Consider the following 27,209-nt stretch of genomic DNA (forward strand, 5'->3'; position numbering starts at 1 on the left):
ACAGAGAAAAGAAAAATATTGCTTAAAACGTAGGCATCATTATATAACTCAGCCCAGGTTTTCCTTTTTGATACCTTTTTATGAGGTAAACCCATGAGTTTTTAGGGAATCAGAAACAGTGGACATGTTGACAGTTCTGCTCCATTTTGGGGGGTGGTGCCAGGTTGCAGCTACTTTAATAAATGCAGAAATATGATCCCTGCATCATCCCTCTGGCTGCACACATACAGCTTTGGCTTACCTGTAAAAGCCTGGGGCAGCACAGTGCTGTGCTGGGGCAGGGTTGTGTCAGATGCAGGGCATGCAGGGCACCTCCATGGGGACACTGCTCTTGTCCTGTGTCCTGCCTTACTGCAGGCAGCTTCATGTCACATATCGGCATCTTGTAGGTTTGTTGATGTGCAAGCCCACAAGTTCAGCTTCAAGCACCAGGGCACAAAGGGAAGAGGGGTATGGGATAATTCCCGTTACAAAAAAAAAGGTTTTTAAACCTTAAAGCTTTTTTTCAGATGAATATGCTCAGTCCTCCTTTGCTATCATGCACAAAGTGACCACACTGACCTGCTAGAACTCAAAAACGGTCTTGGAAAAGCCATTCACTAAATTTTACAAGGCTGTTTTTTTCTCTCAGCTGTGCTTAGGTAAACGTGAAACCAAATCCACAGTTTTTATTTGAGAGGTTCCTGATTTACAATACCTACTAGGAAAAGAGCATAGTTTTGTGTAGGAACAAATCTTATTTGGGTGATACATGAAGAGAAAATGCCAAGCCCCAGTTCTTGTATAGGAAGTGGGCTTCAAGCAACAGGTATTATAGGGGCTGATTTCACGTGATCAGGTAAACCTATGCAGTGCAAGATTTAAGTGGGGAGATGAGATGTCAGAAATAGCCTTTTACATCTCTGAGCGTTATCGTTAAAAAGCTGAAAACTTAAAAATTTAACCCTAGTTGATTCAGGATATCCAGCATCTGCTCTTTATCTTCTGGAAGTACTTGGGACCTTGAAGGAATGAGATGAAATAGTTGTGTGGAAATCATGTTGTGTAGTTGCATTGTATGTTGAAATCTAGTAATAAAAATATTTGTGGGATCATATCAGGGTCATTAAGACATAAAGGATGGCCAAAAAGAATAACTGAGAGATCAAATTAACACAAAATTCAATGTTCTCCATGTTGTGTAATTTTCTGTGCAATATTAATCTGTGTTGAATTTTAAATATTTCTATTCATAATGAAGGTGTCATAATTAAAATTATTATTGCCGTCTGTTCTCTGTATCGTAGGCTGGAAAAAGACAGTTGGTAAGCTGGGATTTGGACACAACATGGGTGGATTTTGTACAGTTTTACATCCAAATAGGAGGAGACAGTTCTTCATGCAATAAACCTGACAGCAGAGAAGAAGGTGTGCTGCTGCAGTACAGCAATAATGGTGGTATCAACTGGCAGCTACTAGCAGAAATGTATTTCTCTGACTTCAGCAAACCCAGGTATAATTTTGGTCTAAATTATATCCATACTGCATCAGCTTTTAAAAAAATATTTCTGAATTTATGAAAACATGAATAATAATTTCAGATTATAATGTTTAAAGCCATCAATATATGGAAACTTTTTCAGGCTCCCACAGTAAACTCCTGTCACTAGGAATAAAAAATGTAATGAAAGTGGACCTTTAAAAACGGAAGTAAAATGTAAAGTTTCCTATTACCTCCCATATGAAACCTGACTAAAATTCTAATATCTGCAAAATATTAGCAAGCAAATACAGAACTTGCCCAAAAGAGGTGTAGAAATCTGCCATTTCCTCTGACTCTGGTTTCAGATCTAATGAACATGTATTAATGTCACATAAAACAAAAGCTCCTTTAAATAAGTATTTAAGGAAGAGAAGAATTCATGTTCAGCATTTCAAATTTGCTGTAAGATACCTTGCCAGTGAAAATTTAAACTGTTGTCTGCATAAGTATTAACATTATTTCTGTTACCTATCATCCATGTCTTTCAACATGCAAATAATTTTATTTTCCCATCTTGTCATTTTGCATTGCAATGAACAACGCTTTCAGAAGGACTTCTGTAACTTGGCGGACTGTCTTTTTCTAAAGGCCATCTAGGCACTTGGAAGTATAAAACTATTGAATTTTGTTTAGAATACAATAGAATAAAATAGAATTGACTATTTCAGTTGGAAGGGACCTACAGTGATCATCCAGTCCAACTGCCCGACCACTTCAGGGCTGACCAAAATTAAAGTGTGTTATTAAGGACATTGTCCAAATGCCTCTAAAACACTGACAGGCCTGGGGCATCAATTACTTCTCTAGGAAGCCTGTTCCAGTGCTTTACCACACTCTTGGAACAAAAATGCTTCCTTGTGTCCAGTCTAAACCTCCCTGGCACAGCTTTGAACCTTTCCCATGAGTCCTGCCACTGGACACCAGGGAGAAGAGCTCAGCCTCTCCCTCTCCATATCCCCTCCTCAGGAAGCTGTAGAGAGCAGTGAGGTCACCCTTCAGCCTCCTTTTCTCCAAACTAGACAAGCCCATATCCTTAGCCATCCCTCATAAGTCCTTCAGCTCTTTCACCAGCTTTGTTGCCCTCCACTGGATGCATTCAAGGACCTTCACATCCTTCTCAGACCAAGGGGCCCAGAACTGCACACAGTGCTCAAGGTGAGGCCACACCAGCACTGAATACAGGAGGACAATCACTTCTTTTGAACAGCTGGTGATGCTGTGTTTGGTGCACCCCACATTTGCCCTCTTGGCTGCCAGGGCATGCTGCTGACACCTTTTGAACTTGCTGCCAACACCTTTTGAACTTGCTGCCGACCAGCACCCACAGATCCCTTTCTGCAGGGCTGATCTCCAGCCACATCCAGATTATACTTGTGCTCAGTGTTACTCCATCCTAGGCACAGAATCGACATTCCCAATTGTTAAATTTCATCCCATTCATCAATCCCAATGCTCCAATCTGTCAAGATCCCTCTGAAAGACCTCTTGATCCTCAAGAGAGTCAACTTCCCATTTTGGTATCATCAGCAAACTTGCTAATGGTGCATTCAACGCCTGCATCCAGATCCTTGAGAAACATTGAACAGGAGTGGCTCTAGGATTGAACCCCGAGGAATACTGCTGGTGACCAGTCACCAGCCAGATGTAGCCCCATTCACCTCAACCTTTGAATTCTGCCCTTCAACCAGGTCTTCACCCAGCATACCCTGAAACCACTCTTCCAACGGTTGGACAACCTGTCCATAAGGATGCTGTGAGGTACAGTATCAAAAGCCATACTAAAATCCAGAGAAACTACAGCTACCACCTTCCCTTCAGGACACACTCAACAAAGAAGCTAAATACTGAAACCTTCATCACTAGGCTATCCAATACTTTCGTTTTAGACAAAATATTGCCCTTCTGAGCAATCAAGAGTGATGGTCCTTACAGAACATAGCTATGCAGATTTATTTTCCTGCTGTTTCAAATGCAGTCTAGACCTTTATTGACAATTCCTTATTCTCCAACACATAAATCTCGGAATCCTCTGGAAAACAACAGTTTCTTCTCCTATCTCTGCCTCACTGGCAAATGAAGCAGAGTCCATGACACAAAATAACATGAGATATAAAGAAAGAGTGCCAAAAATATTGTATCTAGAAATGCATATATGTAAGTTGTCTTAAACAGGATTGAGAAAGTAACTAATTGTTGTACTTTTGACATAAGTGTGATTAGGTTTGAAAATTTAACTTTTATTTAACATCATTTTAGTAAGGTGTTTCCTAAGTCAAACATAAAGCAAACTGAGACAAACTCAAGTTCTTTTATAAACATATGTATAGGAGGGCTGAAATATTTTTACCCGCAGAAGAAGGCTCTGCTACATAATCTATTGCATTGTAACAGAAGGATGCTTTTTTCTACAAATAGGACCAATCAGCAGAAGAGAATGAGAAATTAATTTTGCCAGCATATTTCACTATTACTTCCTGGCACCAGAAGAACATTAAGACTTGTTGAACATGGATCAGCTGAACAGTTTAATTCAAAGCTGCAGAGTTCAAATCAGTTCCTTATTGTGCTTGGCAATATAGTAATAGATCATAAAAAATAGACATTTTCTTAAAGAGTTTACATTTTCCACAGACAGGAAGGATAAAGACAGCTTCTTCATATGCAGTGTATAAATAGGTATCTAGATATATAGGAGGTTAGAATAATAGAATCATCGAATCGTTAAGGTTGGAAAAGACCTCCAAGATCATTGAATCTAATGTTTGACTGAACACCACCATGTTATAGCACTAAGTGCCACATCCAGTCATTTTTTGAACACTTTCAGGGATGGTGAATCCACTACTGCCCTGGGCAGCCCGTTCTAATGCTTAAGCAGTCTTTCAGTGAAGAAATTATTCCTGTTGTCCAATCTGAATCTCCCCTGGCACAATTTAAGGCTATGTCCTCTTGTTGCTGGTTGCCTGGGAGATAAGGCCAACCCCCACCTTGCTACAGCCTCCTGTCAGGTGGTTGCAGACACTGATAAGATCTCCCCCGAGCCTCCTCTTCTCCAGACTAAACAACCCCAGCTCCCTCAGCTACACCTCATTTGACTTACTCTCTTGGACCCTTTGTCAGCTTTGTTGCCCTTCTTTGGAAATGCAAATGACTTTGGACTTGTAAGATAGATGCCCCTTTTCCCTCTTCAGTGGTACATTTCTCTACAAACTGTGCTCTCTAAAGTTCTACTTCACTTCTGTTCTTCAGGTTTGTCTATCTGGAGCTGCCAGCTGCAGCCAAGACACCTTGCACTAGGTTTCGCTGGTGGCAGCCCGTGTTTTCAGGGGAAGGGTATGATCAGTGGGCCATCGATGACATCATCATCCTGTCAGAGAAGCAGAAGCACATCATTCCTGTTGTTAATCCCACTTTACCACAGGTAATAAGCAATAGCAGGCTCTGGGCATCCCCACGAACCAGGGACCATCCTCTCTGTTAGGAGACTTTTGTTTGAATATAATTTTCTTTGAAAATGTTGGGTCTATTTAAAGAAGCATCTGTAGTGTTTGCAGCTGTGTGGGAATAACTTGGGTCTTATCACAAAATCATCAGGCTCCTAATCTTTGTGACAGAGGATGTAATGATGTATTTCCTCAAAAAGTCAGGACTGAAGTTTTGGAAATTACAATTTTTTGAAAATGACAGAAAATACAAATTGCAAAATTTGAAAGTTGATCATTTTGTGAATTATTCTGAAGTCCCACTGCAAGGTGATAGTACTTGTGGCTTTCCTTTTCATTTCTAACAGAACTTTTATGAAAAGCCAGCATTCGATTACCCTATGAACCAGATGAGTGTGTGGTTAATGCTGGCCAACGAAGGGATGACCAAAAATGAAAGTTTCTGCTCTGCCACGCCCTCCGCCATGCTCTTTGGTAAATCCGATGGAGACCGGTTTGCAGTGACTCGAGATTTAAGTCTGAAGCCTGGATACGTCCTGCAGTTCAAGGTATTCCTTAAACATAAATCCCTGCAAGAATATCCCTAAAATTGCCCTTAGTCAATACTTGCAAGATGCCACTGTGGCCACAGTTCAAATCAATGTGATAAACTAGACCATTGCATAGAAAGATGTGAAGAGCAGAAGTATGAATTCAAACAGCATAAAATGCCGTTCTGCTTTCTGGAAGGATAGCCAAAACCTTGGTGCAGGAGAGCGTTTTTACCCCTCTGGAGAAGTTTTAAAGCTTTTTGTTCTTCAATACATTTCACAAGTGGGTTGAAGTGACTGTCATTGTATTCGAGTCAGTACCAGGAAATGCTACTGCAATGTCAAGCAAAAAAGGATTTATCCCGTCTGGGGCTCCATGAGTACAAAAGCTCCAATGTGGTTTGCGTACATTTTTGTATTTTAAACTATTTAAGGACTTACAAGCTGCTCTGTACTCCAGTGTGGGTTTTTCATATAATTTACTTCATTGTGTCGATGAATATAGGCTCCAATTAGCATTTTCCTCTTTAAAGGGCTTACAGAAATTTCAGTGGTCTGACAATACATCAGAATATGGGCTCCAAAGAAAGTATATTTGCTTTGACAAGCTCTTGTTTCTGAACCCTAATCAAAATTTTATTGAGTTTATAATGAAATCCCATTGGTGAATTCTGGAGGTTGGTTGCAATGCAATTTTAATGAGCTCACCACAAATACATGGTCCTTACATAATTGGTGGATACAGACACTGAATAATTTACAAGTGGAATTATTAAAGAAATCAGATGTTTACAGGCAGCTTTTCAAATATAATTCCCACAGTTCTATAAATAGGAAAGTTAGTTAGAAATAATGGGATTTGTAAAATAATCTCATTTCATCTAAAAGTTATGCTAATGAAATGCTATACAAACCGAGGGATTTCAGTACAATTTCTGAGTGAGTTTTGCTTGTAGTTTTATACTTTAAACTAAGACACAAAAATATCTCAATGTATCAATACTATTTAGCCTGAAAAAAGATGCTATTTACCTCTTCACCACTTTCCTCTACTTCAGTGACTGTCTCCCTTCTGTACGTTTGATGAGCAGCAGCATTTAAAAAAATTTTTAGACTAAAAAAATCAATACTTAAAAATGTTTCATACACATTTCATCACTGAAGCACTTGACAATGTAACACAAATACACAAAACATAAACAACATGTATCACAGAACAGTGAGTTCTTTATAAAGTCTATCATTTAAGGCCTGAATTCAGACTTTTTTGGAAAGCTTTTAAACCAGCCTGCACATAAATGTGTTCATCTTATTTGCATGCTTTAATTTTAAGCATACAGTTAAATGCTTCTGTAAGTTTGTGAAATTTCCATTTTAAATAGCAAGCTGGAATAATTTTGCATTGATAAACTCAAAGACAGCAATTTGTCAGAATTATTTCATTTTACATGAATGATTTTGTTTTACATTTTACATTCTATAGCTCAAGTAGAATTCCTGCAGGAAAATAATGAAAACTAATATTTTTCTTATAGCTTGAAAAATGAAACTGAAAACTTCAAATCAGCAGTTGATTTTTGTCTTGGTTACATTCTCTTTTCACATTTTAATATGCATTTTTCTACTTAATCCAATTTTACTCTATTCTGAGGGCCCAAGCTGCAGTGTCAACTCCCAGACATCATTCCTGCAAGGCCAATGACAGGGCTGTGGTCAGGGCTCACCTGGGAGTCAGACTGATCCTCTGGTCACACTGGGCAGACTGCAGATGGGATGGATCTCAGAGTATACAGCTCTTCCCACTCTTGGGCATAGAGGTGCCTGTGCAGAGTTTGCTGTTTGGGGCATGCTACGCACAGAGAGCCTTGAAAAGTTCTTTGCACCTTTTGGTGCGCTGAACTCGGCAGCCTTAATGAAGGGATAGTGGGAATTTTTACTGAGATGTCATATACATGTAGGAAACAGGGTCCTACCATCAGTCCTACCAACCCCTGCCCAGGGTTTCAAAGCAAGTGTTTGGAGCATTAAGCCTCCCAAACCAAAAAGTCAAAGGTGGTCTGCAGACAATAAATACTAATAACAGTGCAGGTTTCTTCAGCTCATATCTGATGCTCTGCTCTTTTTGCAGCTGAACATTGGTTGCACCAACCAGTACAGCAGCTCTGCTCCTGTTCTGCTTCAGTACTCACATGATGCTGGGCTCTTCTGGTCACTGGTGAAGGAGGGCTGCTACCCTGCTTCTCCAGGCATGAAGGGGTGCGAAGGGAGCTCCCGGGAGCTGAGCGAGCCCACCGTGTACCACACAGGAGACTTTGAGGACTGGACAAGGATTACTATTGTTATCCCCAGGTCGCTTGCAGCCAGGTACTGTGCATTGTAAACCAGTGATGCCAGTGGGACCCATGAATTAGCTGCTGCTTTTGTGATGGCACACTGGGAAAAAGTTGCAAAGCTGTGAATAAAAGCAGCTTTAAAAAATGGCAGATCTGGGAAAAATATACTGTGCTCCCCAAAACAGGGAGACATTTTCCATTTTAAAGGTGTCAGATTGTTCTATAGAACTAAATTACAAAGCACCACATTTTAATTTGACATCAACCATCATCTGTCTTTATATATATTAGTTAGGTCAGAAGCACCAGCAAGAGTGTAATAAGTCACAGGAATCAAATAAGCCAGTTGAACGGGATTAATTTTAGTTACCACTGGGCAAAGAAACCTTAGAAAGGTATTTGGGCTGTTGTGTGATATGCTGTGTCACTGAAGGTGGCCAGGAGAGCCAAAGGCAAAACAGGGAAGAATAATAGGTGTGCTCACCTGCAAGCATGACCTCAGCATCGGGTTAACACTGGTGAGAAAATATCAGATGCTGGAACACACAAATAAGCCTTGAAATCAGGCAGCTTTTCTCAATCTCACTTGGATTTAGCTGAAGTTTCTCACTCCTCTTACTCTCTGTCTTACCCCAGCAGTAAAACAACCCAATCCGATTTTCTGGCTGCACCAAGCGCTGCCAGCATCGGTCCCCACTGAGCCCCTGGCCATGTCCCTGCTGCCTCCTGCCTCTCACCCCCCAGGCAACTGCCCCAGTGCTGCCCTGGGGCTTCAGCCCCGTCATTCTGCCATGGACTCATCATCCTCAAGCCCAGGCACAGATTTTGAGTGTGTGGCATATTTTGTAGCAGGAGAGCTGATGCCTTTACCGCAAGGACTCGAAATAGCAGCGTGTACCATAACAAGTTTGTCTTTTCTTCAGTAATTAGCCAATAAAAGCAGGTGCCAAATTGCACAGATCTGACACCAGCTGATTTGATTTACCCAAAACAAGCAGTGCAGAATCAATAGCAGCAATCTGTTTGGCATTATGTTCAGTAATGTGATCAGGAATAAGAAGCTGATGCTAATACATTAAAAATGTAAGTATTGTGACTCCAATGAGGCTCTTGGCATGTTGAAAACTGGATTTGTTGTGGGTCACTTCAGAAGTTGTGGCTTATGAGTTAACCAGAGAGGCTCACATTTCATCAGTTGGTACAGAGCCCGAGCACGATGACCACCTACCTACCAAATCCCAGTGCACAGCAGAAAAGGGAAGCAATAGGTTTACCATATTTTAGGCAGAGTAGAAAGGAGAATCTTAGTTAATCCACTAGATTGGCAGTGAGATTTTAAATCTCTTCCCCTCTCTGGAGCTCCTATAAAATGATTTAGTTAAAAGCTAAATACTGAAAATGAATAACCAAAATATTTTTTCTTCAACAAATTTCCTATGCAGTGGATCAGCTGGAGTAACTTAGTGTTAGCTCATTGAATTCTCTGGAGCAGCTTCAGTTATATAAGTTAAGGATTAAATCACTGTTTTCTAGGAATTTCGTGTTGTCATCCAAGAATAAAAACTTAGTATTTCTGTGCTCATGTCCTGTAGGACATGTTATTTGCCATTGTTTTTAGAAAGTGGCTTTTTTTTTTGTATCAAAATAACTTGAAAATTTTTACTTAAAAGTGTACAATCCCATAGCAAACTCTGCATCACTGCCATTACTGAGTTCTTTTTGTAAGTACTGTAAGAAATGGAGTTCTGGGATTTTAATATGTAATTAGTTGTTCAGGTTGAACAAGTAAAAGGCATCTTCAGAGTCACGTCTAATCATTCAGTTTTGTTGATAAAACCATGTGTTTGTTCTTTGCATCACACTGGTACATACAGGCTAGGGAAATAGAGGAAGTCAAAATGCATCCAAAAAATCTGGAAGAAATATCCTTAAGCAATGCTGGACAAAAATGTAGGATGTCAGAAATATTTTTCAGGCATCCTATTTGCAAAAGGCAAATTTAGGGAAAGACCCTTTTAATCTTAAACACGGAGCAGCAGATATTGAAGCTGGGAATAGTAATACCGCGTCCTTTGTTGTTGTTTCTCTACAGTAAGACTCGATTCCGCTGGATCCAGGAGAGCAGCTCCCACAAGAGTGTGCCTCCTTTCGGCTTAGACGGCGTCTACATTTCTGAGCCTTGCCCCAACTATTGCAATGGCCACGGGGACTGTGTCTCAGGGGTCTGTTTCTGTGACCTGGGCTACACAGGTAAGACAGCCCTCTTCAGATGGGATTATAGTAAGCATTGGCTGACTTAAAGCTGCAAATCTAGCATCTTGTTTTTCCTCTCCGGTATTCTGGAAAAATGTATGATGACATATCTTTCGTGGGCTGCCAGCAAGAATCTTTTTGTTTTGTTAAATAAAATTCAGCACAGGCAAAGCGGAGCAGCTGAAGGCAGAGGACACCATTGATGTTTCTGGCAATTGCAATCTTTGAACATCACCATCTGCATGAATGGGAAGGGACTAGCAATAAAAGAGAAAACAAAATAAAACATTAGAAACTGAAAAGTCTGCTTAAAAGCGTTTGGATCATCTTCAAAAGAATCGTTGCCATTTTTGAGTCCCCTGGCCATCAGATGGCATGGGACCAGGAGGGAACATATGCTCTGACAGGCCCTTCTGTGGAAAATTCTGCTCACTTTTGGTTTCAGGTGCTTTTATGCTGAAATAGAAAAAAATCCAAAACCCATGAAAAAAACAGTGATTGACACAACTAGTTGTACACTGCACTCTTTTCAACCCTCTATACCAACAAAGCAATAAGCTAACATCTTTTGTTCGATTTGTTTAAAATAAAATAAAAGGATAATATTTTTCTATTTACAAAAAATGCCTTATCAGCATAATGCATGGCTATTTTTCACCTAGTGAAATAAGCCATCTTAGACTTTAGAGGAAGAGGGCTTATTCTGCATTCAAAAATTTGTAAAGTGGGTTTGAAAAGGTACAATCATCAGGGCATTTTCTTAGAAGAGCCTAGTGCTTTGTTGCATGTGGATGCAACGGAACCATCTGCCACGGTACTGTATCTGACCCTTACTCTGTTCAGCACAGTTTCACCAAAGCATTTCCCTCTTTTTTTCTTTTTTGAAGCATCGCATGGAACGTGTGTGTCTAATGTGCCTAATCACAGTGAGATGTTCGACAGGTTTGAGAGGAAGCTAAGCCCTCTCTGGTACAAGATAACAGGAGGTCAGGTTGGGACAGGCTGTGGTGTGCTCAGCGATGGAAAATCTCTGTACTTCAACGGACCTGGCAAAAGGGAGGCGAGGACTGTTCCCCTGGACACCACAAATATCAGGTCAATCCTCAGTGCTGCTTCTCACAATTGCCTGTGTATTCATGTTGTCTCTTCTGCCCTGTTGCAAGTGTAGATGTGAAAAGGTTGGAAGTGGTTTTCTGGCAGTCGTAGTCTGTACAAGAAATCTTAAAGGCAGAAAAAAATACTTCTTTCTTCATTCTGATGTACTATTTCCTTCTTCTGAAAGAGAATACTTAGGTTAGGAACAGTGGAATAGCAACATAAAATATTAACTCTCCATCCTTCTGAGAAGATAGTTTGCATTGTATTCTAGGTGGACAGGCACAAGACATGGTCTTGAGAATGCACAAAAACTAAGGCTCTGCCCAGAACTGGAGAGAAAAACTCCTTTTCTGCTGACTGTTGAATTGCAGGCATGATGATGGCATAGCAAGGAGCTTTTGTCTACTTGCCAGATGTTGTGAATTAGTTCACTTGTCAGAAGTGCAAAGGAATGGAATGTGAATTATTTCTACATAGCCAAGAGGGTAACCAGCCTTCACCTCTCTCCCTGCTGCCACTGAATCCTGCTCCAATGGCAGCAATTATCCTCTTCTCTCAAATTGTCTAACTGATTAATATAATTAGAATAAACAAAGAGCTGTTAATTCTAACCACTATTTAGTCTGGAGTTTGCTGGTGCTTTGTCCAGTCTCATAAGGGATCTCCCACCTGAAACCTTGCACACCCTACAATTATGTCATTTAGCTTAATAAAAGATACTTCTCCTGACAAATACTGTTCTAAGTAATGCCATGATTTGCTCCATTATTTAATTTGTGACATCACTCAGCAAAGTCTGGCCACAAGTTACTGCTGCCACTCTTCAGCTCAGGCAAGCAGTGCTCTGTAGGGCAGTGTGGGTGCTGCAGGTTTGGGGACATCCTCAGCTGCTCCCTGGCACTGATCAGCACAGCACCAGCTGCCTTTCCTCTGTCCCCTGCTTGTCTTGTCGCAATATATTTATATAATTTTTTAAATTAGTTTATAATTAGAATAATTAATTGTTTGACAAATACGCTTTGGACAAGCACATGTTTGTCTCTGGGAACTCTGGGAAGATCTGAGCATTTCTGTTCCACCATCTTTAAAGCACCTGTTGTTAGTCCTGTGAAACATCCATGATGTAACCACATCATCAAGAAGTCTATATTCAAACTATTTTTGAGCTACTCCTTCTTTCACAGAGAGATCTTCTTATAAAAGTATTTCCTTTAGCTTTAATATTACTTTGAAACCAGTTTTAATGCCAGATATTCATACTTATAGCTTTCCTTTTTTGCAGAGTTTGAGCCATTTTAAAAGCCAAAAGAAGTTTAGAAATACTGAGCAATTCTCTTTCTTGACTTTTTTAATCTATCACTGCTTCTGTTTTGCGCAAGAACATGGTCACAAACGTGGTCTTAAAACTGCACCTAGAACATAAATGACCAGATGGACACTTGATAAGAGCAACTGAGATCTCTCCTCTGAGCATGTACTCACTGTGTGAGCTGCTCTCCTGCTGCAACTGATTGTTCAAAATACATCAACACTTTATTTTTTTTTAAGCATCACGCTGAGGAGGTTAACTTCCTTCAACAACTGAAGCTCAAAGCCACAACCCTGAGCTGTTTGCTAGACAGAGGAAACACAGTGGTCTTCTCAAAATACGAATGGGACTAACATGGATTTTTTGCTTTCTTCAGTCTGTGCTAAAGGGTAGTAGCTACCTCATGCTGCATGGACTCTTTAGACTACAGCAATTACCCCAGTCTGCTTTTGTGTTCCAAGAAGAGAATAGCTGCTTCAAAAGGGCAACACAACTCTTCCTAAAATAGGGTCTAGCAAAGGCCAGTGCTGTGTTTTCTGGAAGCATGTCTTTCTTTCTTTCATTAATTATAAGGCAATCTATATTGGCCATGTATAATGTAGACATTCAGCTTCAGACACCTTGCTTTGAACAGATGCATGCCACTTCATGTTTGATTCCAACTGTAACAAAAACTGGGTCTTTTTTTACTAGAAGTAAAGGCAGACTAAGTTTGTGAGGATGTGAGGGGTTAACTGAAAGACCCATCCCCTAAAAAGAAAATAATTCCTCAGCCTAGAATTTTTTTTTTTCATTATTGAAGCTAAAATTAATATCACTTGAAAGAGGAGATTAGAGGGAAGCACTCTTTCCCATTTTGGTATTACTTTTTGCATTCAATAATGCCTTGCATAGAATTCAGCTATCTTATTAGGGGTCATCTTAGCCCCTGCACAGTTATCTTTTATTTTTGCAAGGGCTTTTTGGTTGGGAGGTTTTGGTGACTGGGTAAACAGCAGGAAAATATGCCTTGAAAGACATACTGTTAGATATGTGGATTGAGGGTTGTGAATAGGAAGGCTGAGACTCCTGCAGTAGATTTTTAAGCTGCTTATTTTTCAGGTTAATAGTGTTTTCCCAGACCTTTTAAGATCTTGTTTTGTTAAATCAGCCATGGAAGAGCCTGATTGAAAAATGGAAAAATATTGCAAGACACTAAAGTTTTATTTTCATTCTGCAATTGCTGCAGATCTACCTATGCATGTTCCCCATCATCTTGCTGCAGTTACAGCTTTTTGAATGTAAAGGGTAAACTTTATAAAAGGAATGTAAATAATTTTTCTTCTTTTTTTCAAGTACAAAGACCCTTTTCCCATTCACCCTTCTCTTCCCAGCAGAGCAGAGTCCAATGGGGCTCAGTGTTCCTGGTTCACTCTGCTCCAGAGGGTTGAGATTTGCCAGCCTAAGGTGTGTTGTGCTGCTCAGGGAAGCAGCCCAACAGGACACTCCCAAACTCAGATGACACACTAAGAGTATTAAAACTAAAGCTTGTGCCCTGAAGCCAATGATCATAAAAAACCACTCAATTTTTAGTATATACATTAAGTGATATCATAATCATAGCCTTGTTTGTCCTATTTGTCTCCTTTTTCCTTTATATGATTGACTACACTTTTTTTTTTCCCAGATATCAAGAGTGTCCCATAGCACTAAGAGAGCTGTGTCAAAATTCATTTCACCCAGATCATTTTTTTTATGCCTTACACTTCAAAAACCACCTCCATCCCTTCCCTATTGTATGGCCCAATACGCCAAAGGCACAATTTCGCTGGCAGTATTTCTATCCTTCTGTGTCAACTGACAATCTGATCCATGGATGCATTTTGGTTGCTGATGAGCTACTGCCTCCCATTTTGATGTCCTGTCCCTTATGACACACTTTGCTATCTGTTCAGTAGGAGCATTTGCACACAGTGTCTACCTGGCAGCTAGATAAAAACCATGGAATATATATTTTTTCCAAGTGGTGACATCTGGCTTGTTAGCTGTCTTGGCTCCTGTCCACTTTACAGACTCCGTTGCTAACGACTGTACAACCACCTCAGGGATGTTCTGGGTCAGACACTTATGGATCAGATGGGGTGATTCACCCTTCTGCAGAAAGGGGGTTTTTTGTCCTTTGTTTTTGCTTTATAATGATCTTTACTTTTGACAAGCATAAAAGACAATTTTATCACAGGACTGTAAATCTTTTCACCTCAGAAACTTCTGTCTGATGTTTTATTGCCTTAATACTGTCTCAGACAACAGAGCTGCAGCAAACAAACAGGACCTACCTGGCTAAATGATGTAGTACTATGAGCCTGACGATTTTTGAAGTATCTATGGGGTTATGTTAGAAATGAGGTTGATGAGGATATCAGGCTTGTCCTAGTCCCTGTGGATATACAAAACATCTCAGATAGGAGATACAGATTTTGATAACAGAACTGAAATGTGGTTGGGTTTAGAATCAGAAGAGGATCATGATACTGTGTATGTAGCAGTGGATGCGGGAAATTGGAGTCCTGTCTGCATCGTACTGACTCTGGCTGTAGTCCTGTGGCTGGTCTGTGATTTTACCAAAGTCACTACAAAAATTAGGACCAAATTTCCTAAAACAAAAAGAATTATCATTGTGGGGAATTATTTGAGTGGTAAATCAAGCCTTGTTTCCTCACACAGAGGCAGAAATTCACCTCAAAAGTAGTATTTTACATAAAGAAGTTATCTACAGGCAGTAGGATTAATGAAGCCTGGTTTCTCAACATCCTAATTTAAAAACTGGCTGGGAAACAAGGAGGAGAATGGCATTGCCAACTTGCAGCATGCAAAAGCTCGTTGTGGGGTTGAGTCCAGTTTCTGTGCTCTGCTCAGGTGCTGTTTTGGGTGTGCAATGCAGACAACCTGTGAAGAAGGTGTAGATGAGGGGGCGATGGCATTCCCAGTCATCTCAATGCTCTTTACGTTAGTTATGCCCCAATAAGACTCAGATGAATGTCTGAGACACGCAGTGAAATTTGGAGAGCGAGCAGCAGGACATTAATTGAAATTAATTGCTGCTACATAGCACGACAGTGCGCATCTAACAGGAAATGTAAACTACTCTGAAACCACAGTGTCACAATTTAAAAATACCAGCTCAGCAAGAATACGAGGGCATCACTGCAGATTGGAAAAAAAAGAATTAACAATATTTTGGAGAACAAATATGGGATAATTATTAGTTCAGATACAGCTAAATGTGGATGTTCAAGGCCAATTCAGAGTTCTGTCAAAACCAGCCAGGCTGTCTCAAAGGGGTTTGTGGCCTTAGAAGGCTTGCAGAAAGCAGTTTTGCGAAAAATGGAGGATGTGGAAAAACATTCATGCAGAGACACAGATGAAAATGTTGCCATGGTTTGCAGTAGAAAGGAATAAGAGAAGGTAGGGAAGTGATAAAAGCACTAACTACAGGGGCAGGTTGCAAGAAAAGCAGATCAGGAACACTTTTTTTGCCATTTCATGATGTGAGAACAAGAGGATATTCAATGAAATCAAAATGTATAGATTCAAAATCAAAGGGTCCACAAAATGTTCAATGAGTTCATTTCACTAAAAATTGTTTACATCAAGAATTTAAGGATCAAAAAAAGATTGGTGCTTTAGTTTTTATTTTTAGTTTTTTATTAGAACTCTAATGCTATATCTAAGCTTTATCTAATTTCCAGTTACAAGAAACCAAGGTAAGATCTGATGTAAGGAGCAGCTTTGCCTGCTTTGGAGATTTTGCACATTTTGTGAGAGACAGAACTGCTAAATTCTGCTACTCACTGTGAAAATTCATTTATTAGGTACGGTATTAATAAACCACATCACTTTCGTCTGGTTTGGGTTCTCCACTGTTTACCATAGCCATGTTTGATTTCTCTGAGAACATTACCTTATCAATGAGCCTGAAATAATGACCTAACCGATAACGCCACATTAGTTAAGAGAGGAAAATTATCTTGACTGATCTTGTGCTGTCAGAAGATAATTACACTTCTTTATACTGTTTTTTTTAACAGACTAGTTCAATTTTATGTACAAATTGGAAGCAAGACTGTTGGTAACTCCTGCAACAGACCAAGAGCTAGGAATGAAGGTAAAGCCTCACTTCTTTATAATAAGCTTCTTGTATTTTGCATCTTCTGCAGAATTTTTGCCTTTTGATGCCTCTAAAAAAATCAAAAAGATTGTTTGCAAGACAAGGTGTAATAACTTTTATTAGACTACTTTATAGTATTGGAAAATAGGGAAATTTACAAGTAGCCAGAACTTTCTTCAGGTCTGAAATAAAAGGAATGAAATCCAAGTTTGGGATAAAGTGGGCAACCTCCATTTCTGCCGTGAAGAAGAGTTGTGTGCCTGAAACTTGTTCAGTTTCTCAACTACACCAGTGGGTCTAATAAAAAATTTCCTTCCAAACCAAGCTTATGCACGATTTTCCCAAAATGCAAAATTATAAAGCTGCAGCTGAAAATTTATTTAGTCTGAATAAATTCATTTCTCCTTGATGCCTCCTCTCCTATTTTACTCACATGCTAAAAGTTACTGGGGTGGTAGGCATGATATTGTGTTTGGGAGGGATCAGCAGAGTTCTGGGAGCAGATTCACCATGTAAAGTGGTTTAGTTGCATGAAGACAGACCACTGACATCTGGTAGATGAGAAAACTTAATTTTCCTCTCAGGGTAAATCACTTAACATCGGTGGACTGTTTCCTGATATTTGGCATTTACATTGACACTGACTCACTGAGAAAAGCTGTCATCTTGTAGTGTAGATTACATGGAGGGTTTGATTCTCCTCTCATTTGCACCAGTATAAGACCCGAAAAAACAGTCCATTATCTTTGAACATACTCCAGTATAAAAGCTTTCAGAGAAGTAATATACATAGGTGCTTCTTTCTTGTGTTATCCCCTTTGACGAGCTCATAAGTGACTCCAAAATTCTGTTATGTCCTAGTATTTGTCATACTGTGTGTATGATGGAAAGACTATCTTAAATTGTCTAAATATTCTAATTAACTTCCAAGGATGCTGTGAGCTTGTATACATAGTATGGGAATTGTGACCTGCCCCTATTGTGAGCTCAGCTATCAGAATTACAACTTAGTGTCACACACAAACTTCAAGGATACCCAACATGAAATAAATACTGACTGTACAAAAAAGTAACATTATTCCTATCATTGCTGTGGTACAATCATTTGTTTCAACTGAGACTGTAAAAGATTTGATCCTTTGATTTTGGTGAAGACAGGCAAGATAACGTGTGGCAGCTGGTGACCCGTGTCACCTTTGCAGTAAGACTTTGTCCACAAAATGCTCCTGGACCAGGAGATGCCAAAAGGATAGGGGAAATAGGCTGGATTTTAGAAAGAAGTTCTTTACCCAGAGGGTGGTTGGGCACTGGAACAAGCTCCCCAAGGAAGTGGTCACAGCACCAAGCCTGACAGAGTTCAAGAAGCATTTGGATGATACTGTCAGGCACATGGTGTGACTTTTGGGGATGGTCCTGTGTGAGGCCAGGAGCTGGACTTGACGATCCTTGTGGGTCCCTTCCAACTCAGTGTATTCTGTGGTTCTGTGAGATGTCAAAAGGCATGCACTGGATGGGGGTTGGCAGTTTCTGAGTACAGGGTGAATTGCCCCCAGCTTTGCTCTATACAGTGAGACTAACTTCTCGTTTTATTTTTAAATATAGGGCTTGTTGTTCAATACACAAATGACAATGGGATCACCTGGCACTTGCTGCGAGAGCTGGACTTCATGTCATACCTGGAACCTCAGATTGTTTCAATAGACTTACCTCGGGAGGCCAAAACCCCTGCCACTGCTTTCCGCTGGTGGCAGCCACAACATGGTAAGCAAGACCATCCTAAAAATTCATTAAGCAGCTTTACACAACCCACATGCCAATCCTACTCAATGTGGACATGTTCTGCAGAAACCTCAGCTTACCAAAATTACAATATTTTGAACGGTTGGGTGCCATAAGAGCAAATTTAGGCTTTCCTGAGTCACACTGCAGGCGTGATTCTCATTTAGAGCACCAAGCTGAAGAGTGAGCTCTTAAACAATTTTACTCTTAAGCCAAGTTTAAACTAAAGATGCTGAGATAACAGAGAAGAGGGGGAAAGAATATTACATTTCAAAAAAAAAATATCTCCCACTCCAAAACAGGACCCCCTCCTCTCCCCAGAAGCATCCCTGCCTTCTGCAGCACCTGCAAAACCCACTCAGCCACTTCCCACATCCTCAGCTCAAAGTAAAACCCCAGTACTGACTGATTTCTAAAGCCACTTTGAGAGCTCCCACCTTGCATGAGGGCACATTACCACTATTGAAAGTGTCCTGATTGTCTTGCCTTTGCACAAGGCAGCATCTCTCGGATCCCTACAGGAAAAATAAGGCGATATTCAGAAATACAGCAGAGTACATTTTAACAGCAATTCCCTGGGGAGCAAAGCACACAGCTTACATTCAGGTAATTATGGTATGCAGCTTCTTAGGTATTATTTATCATTTTGATGGCTGATTTTATTCATACATTTTCTTACAATGTATGTGCTGGACTTAATTGCCCTCACTAGGTAAGAGAGTAGACAAGGCAAGAGGGATGTTATTTAGTTAAGAAGCCAGTTCCTTTGTGAAAAAGTGCTCAGCAGCAACTGGTGCACCACAGACCATCATTCTGTGATAATCATTTGCACTGGTGAGTGGTGCCATGTCAGACCTGCTGCTCCCTTCCTGTGTCCTCCTCATGGCCACTTGCCCTGGCAGCACCTGGATGACATCTGTCCTTGCTGAGAGTGATGGCTCTAAGACCACCTGATAGCAGCCCTGTGGCTCCCAGTAGAAGGGAGAGTTTATGACTGGAGGTTGAAATATCACCTTCCATACCAGCATCTACTGGTGACAACCATTTCTTATTACAAATGCTAGTTCCTCTGTGGACTGTCCTTTGTCTGCCATACCTCGGTGCACAGTGGCCCTATCAGCAATGAACGACGTTCCTCATAGTGGCAAGACAAAACTTCTGGCCCATAGCTGCAAGCTCACAATTTATTGTGAAGGCTTTCCTTCCTCTCCTGTGAAGGCAGTGATTGTTCAGTAAAATGTTTTTTTCAGCATTCAAGTAAATAGGTGAATTGAAATGAAGGGCTGAAGCAATGGGCTGGAGATGATTATGAAAGTTTAATGCCTGTAGGCTGGAAAGCAAGAGAAGAGAGGTTTCCAGGAAGGAGAACAGCACTTCTATAAATATTATCTATATCCAGAGCCTACAGCATTTTCCTTTGTGTATTATTCTCTTTTATACAAAAGCTACTTTAGGAACTAGACAGAGGCCTTTCCAGTTTAGCTACGGGGAATGGCAGGAAAGTTGTAACCTGTAAAATGAAAATCCCCAATCTAGGGGCTCAGGGAGTGTCTCATTCAAATACAGGGAGAGTGTATGTTGGAAAAGGCACTGAAGCTAAAGAAAAGAAGAGGGAAATACTGTGTTTATCTGTAATAGAAACATACTCTTGAGTCCAGATGCATCCTTGAGTGATGTTTTAGTCTTGTTTAAGTCATGTTTAGTCTTTAGTCACATAGACTGAGCACTGCTCACTGGGTGAACACAGCTTATGGGCAGAAAAAAACAACTTACAGGGACTCCACTAACCTGTCTGTTCTGGTTTTCATAGGGAAGCATTCAGCTCAGTGGGCTTTGGATGATGTCCTTATAGGGATGAATGACAGCTCTCAGACTGGCTTCCAGGATAAATTCGATGGAACTGTGGATTTACAAGCAAGCTGGTACAGAATACAAGGAGGTCAAGTAGACATTGACTGCCTGTCTATGGATACAGCTCTGATGTTCAGTGAAAACATTGGTATGTGTCATCAAACATTGCTACATTTTGTAAGAGTGCATTTTATAAATTATTTATGGGTCAAGTTTTATAAGATGGGAGGTATAGACAAATTCAGGCATATAGTAGTCTGCAGGGAAGAGAAGGCTGAAAAAAGGTGAAGATAAAGATAAAAAATTTGAATGACAGTACTGAAAGCATATGCTAAAGGGATACTGATTTGTTGTTGTTTATCTCTCTTTTCTTAGGAAAACCTCGCTATGCTGAGACTTGGGACTTCCATGTATCAGCCTCCACTTTCTTGCAGTTTGAGCTGAGCATGGGTTGCAGCAAGCCATACAGCAATTCCCATAGCATTCACCTGCAGTATTCTTTAAACAATGGGAGAGACTGGCACCTGGTGACAGAGGAGTGTGTCCCTCCAACAATCGCCTGTCAGCAGTACACTGAGAGCTCCATCTACACTTCAGAAAGATTCCAGAACTGGAAGAGAGTTACTGTCTACCTCCCACCCTCAACCAAGTGAGCACTGCTCTTCTGGCTGTTTAGCATGACAAAGGTTTTGCTGATCTAATCTGAGCAAACATCCCTCAGCTTGGGAATGTTCTGCATGTCTTTTAAATTTTTAAATGTGTGTTGTCACGCCACCAGAATTTTAAATTTCACTTCAAAATATTTCATAAGCTATAATGTGAACTTAAAGAAGTAGCAACTTTGATGAGTGAATTCTTAAGTCTTGCCTATAATCTATGACAGTAAGAACAAGAATGCTAAACCAGCTTTTCTAACATTCTTGAAATAAGAAGCAAGAATTAATACCTCGAACCATCCTTTCACATAGTACTGTTTTCTGTCATTCTACGTAAGTTGTCATCCAACATTTAGGCATGTTAGTCATGATATTCAGCAAGTCAAAACACATGTTACTGGACATGCCACCCTCACCCTTTAGACCGGGTGGAGCGTTCTGCCTGCCTCCTTGTGATTTCACATGGTTATAATTGGATGTGGCAGATATGCTGGCATCCATCTCTCTAAATAAAACCTCTAGGGTAGAGATAACAGATGATAATGATATTGCTTACCATTGTTCTGAATAGATCTGTAATTCTTCAAAGCACCCTACACATTACCTCTGCAAATTTCATCACCCAGAAAATATGGTGGTAAAAATGGATGTACAGTAGTTGAACCAGGACTGGGGTTCACATCTTGGTTTCTAATTCCATAGTTCACTCCTGAGGACCATGTATCGTCTTCCAAATATTTTTTTTTCCAAAATACTTTCCTCTTTTGAGGATATGAAGGCAGTCAGCAAGCACAGCAGTGTCTATGCACATGCATGTTTGTACATGCATGGTCCATTCATACATTCTTATATATATATATATAATTCTTATATATATATGAACATATATAACCATTGTTTTTCTCTTTACACAACATTTAGTATAAATGAACTTTCATTACCTCTTACTTTACTGAAGCAATTTTATTGTTTCCACTCTGCTAGCCACACGTGGAGCTGTCAAATGCTAATGGAACTACTCATTTCTGCTCAACCACTTTGCTGATCTGCAAGAGCCACAGCAATGTTCTTTCTCAATTATCATATTGGGCACCTTCATTTAGAATGTGCTGGAATTTTGCCTAAAAAGCTAACCTGAGAAATTGAAACTTCCAGTTTCAACCGAAATATGAATCTTTTCCAAATAAGGGGGCCATGCTTATTAATATGCTTTTCTTCTCCTGAAGTCCATGGGATTTTCTTCGTCATTTAGCACTTTATGGAGGAGAAATTTTGAATCCTGAAACACATTTACTCTGCTTTTAATAGCTCTCCCAGAACACGGTTCAGATGGATTCAGTACAACTATGCTTCTGGTGTGGATTCTTGGGCTATCGATAATGTGGTCCTGGCTACAGGGTGCCCCTGGATGTGCTCAGGTCACGGCATCTGTGATTCAGGTCATTGCATGTAAGTAGAAAACTGCTTAACCTGCTTTGTAGAAAGCAGTGTTTTATCTAGGCTGGATGGATAACACCTTTTCCTCCCAATTTGTTGCTAGGTGTGACAGAGGCTTTGGAGGTCCGTACTGTGTCCCAGTCCTTCCTTTGCCATCTGTCCTGAAGGATGATTTCAATGGTAACTTGCATCCAGACCTTTGGCCTGAAGTCTACGGTGCTGAGAGGGGAAACCTGAATGGTGATACCATCAAGTCTGGAACAGCTCTCATTTTCAAAGGGGTCAGAGATTACTTACACTGAAAAAATGAATAAAACCCAGTAGAGTTAAAAACAGAAAATAATTTTTTTATTGTTTTCCACATATGTTTATGTCAAAGTCTTTAGGCTAGAATTTGACATTTTCATTTTTCTTCTCTTTTCCTGCCCTAAAAATGCACTATGTTTGTCACAATTGTCTTTTTTATATACAAATGAGTTTCATCTGTTTGTTGGGTATTACTTTCATTTGTGGAATAAATTCCTCCTTAACCACCAAAGAAAATCTCTGCACCAAGATTCTTGAGGTGAAGTGAACTATTTGGAAATATGGTACACATTACAATTGGCTTGAAATCTCCTGGTTGGCTTTTTAGTATTTTGAATAATACAAATTAGTCAGGACTGCAGTCTGTGTTTGTGTAGTTAGCCTGTATTTTACTCAGTTCTATAGTTTTGATGTTTACTAGCCCTTTAAATACTTCTTTGCTAACTACAGATTTTAAAAGGCCAGAAAAAATATTTTCTGGACTTCTCAGTTCTTCAACAAAATGCATAATAGAAAGACTTGTTCACATAAGCACACAAATTTTAAGCTCACACATGAGTCTTCATTTGATACAGTGAATTCAGGTACCCCAAAAAAAGCGAAATTTGGTGTATAAATCAATTCTTTAGAAATATTTGTCTGCAAAACCTTGACTCCAGTTCAACGTCTTTAGGTTATTTAAATCCCAAATCACAAGATTTGAATTGTCTAAAATTTGGATTGGTTGTTCCTACAGATTGTTCCACTGGGGGAATGGGTCTGAGAAAGAGGGAGGCTCTGAGAGGTAGTTTGCCAGATCTCTGACTGGGTGTGGCCTCAGAATACAAACAACATTGAGCTCATCTCTACAAATGGACAGGAACTTAGGGGTCCTCTGAAGTTTCTTGTCTGCACCCTTTCCTTACTGTTCTAAGCCAAGAGGTTGCTCCAGAGAAGCATATTTTTAGAAAATATTTTTAGAGGCACAGTAAAGAACTCCTAGAGAGAAGTGTTCCTGCCTGGAAATTAGGGTGCTTGGCTGCTACACAATTTGCATAAAATATGAATGTAGCAGCTTGGACTTAATGCCTAAGTCAGTGCTTGCAGATCAGATCACATCCAGTGATTCAGAGCACAAACCGAATGAGCTGTACCTATGTCTGTACCTAATCATGTGGCTGTGCCTCTGGTGGGACACAAAGCCATGTCTATCCCTTTCCTTTACTGTGGCTTACTTTGCCAAGGCTATCACTGTCCTCATTTTCTGCCTGGGAGAAGGTGTGGACAGACAACTACCTCTCTTGCTGCCACCAGCAGTCAGTAACAGACAACATCCAAGCAACAGTAAGATGCAGAAAATCTCCAATAATGGGAACTGAGATTCACGTTTATATTCTTTATTTGCAGGAAGGACTGAGAATGCTTGTTTCAAGAGATCTAGATTGCACTAATACCGTGTACATCCAGTTTTCATTTAAATTTATTGCCAAAGGTAAGATCACTCTTGATTTCCCATCACTTCTCTAGCTTTACTAGTACATAGTAGCATCACAGGAAAGAATATGGATTTACATTTTCAACTTAAGTATACATGATCATCAGTTTATGATCGATTATATGGGAACTTGTTTGAAATCTTGCATCATCCTTACCTTGCTTCCAGCCTGCATGGCCACCTGTGCCATTCCCAAGAAAAAAGTAAACTGTGGTGGTGTCAAAAACAGCACACTTAATACAGTCTTTGAGCAGAAGCGAAACAAAATAGCTTAAGAATTTTTTAGAGATTTTCCACTACGTTGGGGGAAAAATTAATTTATTGTTTTTTTAGGTCATAAAATGGTGCCTACAATAAATTACTTAAGGGACTTATAGGGAACTACAGGGTTTTTCATTTTCAAGCTTCATTCCACTGCATTAAAAGCTCTAACCATTTGACTGCCTAGTAGATATCTTAGGGATGACTAAAACTCCAAAATTCTATTTAATTGTATATGAAGAATAGTCAGACTTTGCAAGACAAGTTTACGCATTGGTTTAACAAGCTTGGGACAGTTTCTCTAGTATAAGGACTTTCAATCCAATGATTCTGTCTTACCCTGCTCCAAGCCCCAGTAATCTCTGGCTTTGCAAAATAATTTCATCAAAGTCAGGAGCGACATGGTAGAGAACCACTAACCTGCTTGAGGGTTTGAGTCACTCCCAAGCAATTTCAGAAGTTTTTCCCAGCACTGCTTGTAGAATTGTCACTTTCAGGCCAGATTCTGAGTGTGCAAAAACTCCTCTCCCTTTGGTGGAAGAAAGACATCCATAGCTTCTGTAGGAAGCTCAGTGCTCTCGGACTGGACCCTGACTGACTTCTCATTTGCCAACAATAGCTTGAAAACAGTTTTGAACTACCTCTTCTTAAATAAGTGTCTTAGCCAAATCTCTGCATGGACAAGTAAAAATCAGGTCTTTGTGAGTTGTGATTGATTTCCTTTAATAGGCACCTAGTCATATATATTTGGCTATTTAGTACTATTTCTAGTACTTTATCAAAAAGATAGAAAACAATAACAGCCAAAACCATACCATGCCCCAAAACAATAACATGCCATATATTTCATGTTTATAAGCAAAATCTTTGTGAAGACTTCTTTCAAAAACTATGCCTTGGAAATATTTCTATACATGATCATTGCCAAAATATGAAAAAAATAATGCATCAGGCACTTTGGTTTCAGCAAATTTGGTTAATTTAAGAACAGAACAGAACATGGGAGAGACTTGCATGGTGATGTGCACTGAGTCAGGGATGAAGAAACTGTCTCTTAGTCCTTTTCTTCTGCTAGTTTCTGCCCTCAGATTGAGTTTTTGGGGACATGCCATCACTGTGCCACACTGTGAAGGGAGCAGAGAGTGTAAATTTGTCTGAGTGAGAATTCAGCTCAGAGATACCATCACTTGGAACTGATATTCCTGGTCAGCAAGTTAAGCATAGGCCAAATATATGCTGGGGGCTGAGCCTGTGTACAGTAACCAGCAGCAAGTGTGAGTACTGGGCTCTAATTAGCATGTGTTAATAGCTAGGGCTGTAAAGAGCCTTTTATTTTTTCATTCTTTAAAGCTCTAAGTTAAAAAGGAGGAGCTGGTAGTTAGAAAATGCAAATTTTACTGTCAGTTCCTCTGATATTTAGGCCCAGCTTAAAGCACAGAATATTGCTTTGTTGTTGTTAAAACATGCTAATAAAGATCCTCAGTGTTTTCCATCAATTATATTATTTCTGGGCACAAATATGCTCATAGCAGTGTTTGCAGTTAGAGCCAAAGACTCTAAATTTGTGAGGATAAGGACTATGTCTTTATCTGTGGGTGCTACAGATGGTAATGATAATGTCTGGTACCTGAGCAAAAAAGCAAATAAATATGGAATTACTGGAAAATGTCTGTAGTAGAAGGAGCTGGTTTGTTCTAATCTAAAAAACTATAACACTGGGATAGCTAAGTAATTAAATGATGGGTACTTATAATGAACAACAATGTAAATTTAGGTCCTAATTCATTAGCATTTTGCAGACAGACAAGCAAGGGAAAGCTCAGGAAGATGTATGTATACAATGCCTATATAACATCTCAACAGCTTAAGTTGTTGCTAAAGGAAGACCACTCTTTGTAATAGATGTCAGAGGAACCTAATTGTATTTATACTTGAAGAAGCATTTTTTAACTTACCAGATTTTAGTGAACATAAATCCATGTCCTCTCTGCTCCAGGCACCCCCGAGAGGTCTCATTCCATCCTGCTGCAATATTCTGTCAACGGTGGCATCACTTGGCACCTGATAGATGAGTTTTACTTCACACAGACTACAGATGTCCTCTTTATTAACGTTCCTCTGCCCTATGCAGCCCAAAACAATGCGACACGGTTCAGGCTCTGGCAACCTTACAACAACGGTAAGGAAGAGACCCCCATGGGAATCCAGGTCCACACTTGCACAGCTCAGCATCTGTAGCAGGCTGGGATTTTTGAACTGAAGAGTTATAGAGACTCTTAAATCATGTTTTTAATAATTTTTTGTGTTTGAACTCCTTCAATTAAAATTACCATGGGATTATGTTTACTGTTCTTACAAAGCTATTGTATGCTTTAAAGTGAAAGTACCTTAACCTGATATCCCTTGGTTGTGCACAAAAGACTATCAGCTTTGGCTCTGGAGGGAGTAGGCAATCAAGCAACACCAATAAAGTTAACTCAGGTTCCTCTCATTATTTTTAATGGACCTGATTCTCATTTACACTGAGGCCCCACTAGGATGCTCCAATTACACAAAAGTGTCCCAGGTGTAAATGTGAACTGGGCCTACCTTACTCAGAATTAACTAGGCATTAAAAACCCATTTAGAAAGAGTATGTACTGAGCAGTTAATCTTTTGATTAAATTGTAAAGGACTAGAAAACCACAAGAGGAATGCAGCTCATTCCTCCTGATTACAGGAGATGTGACAGCTGAAGAAAGCTCTCCTCTGCTCTCAGTTACTCTGAGCACATTTCTTAGCAGAAACTGACATTAAGGGATCATTTAGAC

General features: G+C 39.9%; 1 protein-coding gene across 2 annotated transcripts in view; it reads left to right on the forward strand.

The window, feature by feature from the left end:
- Positions 1 to 27,209, forward strand: part of RELN (reelin) — a 280,189-nt gene that overhangs the window by 207,713 nt on the left and 45,267 nt on the right. For both annotated transcript variants that reach the window (XM_017811391.1, XM_017811392.1), the window contains exons 25-38: positions 1,287 to 1,492; positions 4,772 to 4,943; positions 5,313 to 5,513; positions 7,624 to 7,859; positions 9,921 to 10,078; positions 10,969 to 11,176; positions 16,556 to 16,632; positions 18,238 to 18,396; positions 20,225 to 20,413; positions 20,641 to 20,914; positions 22,230 to 22,370; positions 22,462 to 22,639; positions 24,051 to 24,135; positions 26,396 to 26,578. In XM_017811391.1, coding sequence (XP_017666880.1) covers positions 1,287 to 1,492; positions 4,772 to 4,943; positions 5,313 to 5,513; positions 7,624 to 7,859; positions 9,921 to 10,078; positions 10,969 to 11,176; positions 16,556 to 16,632; positions 18,238 to 18,396; positions 20,225 to 20,413; positions 20,641 to 20,914; positions 22,230 to 22,370; positions 22,462 to 22,639; positions 24,051 to 24,135; positions 26,396 to 26,578 — 2,467 coding nt within the window. The remainder of the gene's footprint in view (positions 1 to 1,286; positions 1,493 to 4,771; positions 4,944 to 5,312; positions 5,514 to 7,623; positions 7,860 to 9,920; positions 10,079 to 10,968; positions 11,177 to 16,555; positions 16,633 to 18,237; positions 18,397 to 20,224; positions 20,414 to 20,640; positions 20,915 to 22,229; positions 22,371 to 22,461; positions 22,640 to 24,050; positions 24,136 to 26,395; positions 26,579 to 27,209) is intronic.

The sequence above is a fragment of the Lepidothrix coronata genome, unplaced genomic scaffold (assembly GCF_001604755.1).
Source record: "Lepidothrix coronata isolate B3197 unplaced genomic scaffold, Lepidothrix_coronata-1.0 Scaffold32, whole genome shotgun sequence".
Taxonomy (NCBI): domain Eukaryota; kingdom Metazoa; phylum Chordata; class Aves; order Passeriformes; family Pipridae; genus Lepidothrix; species Lepidothrix coronata.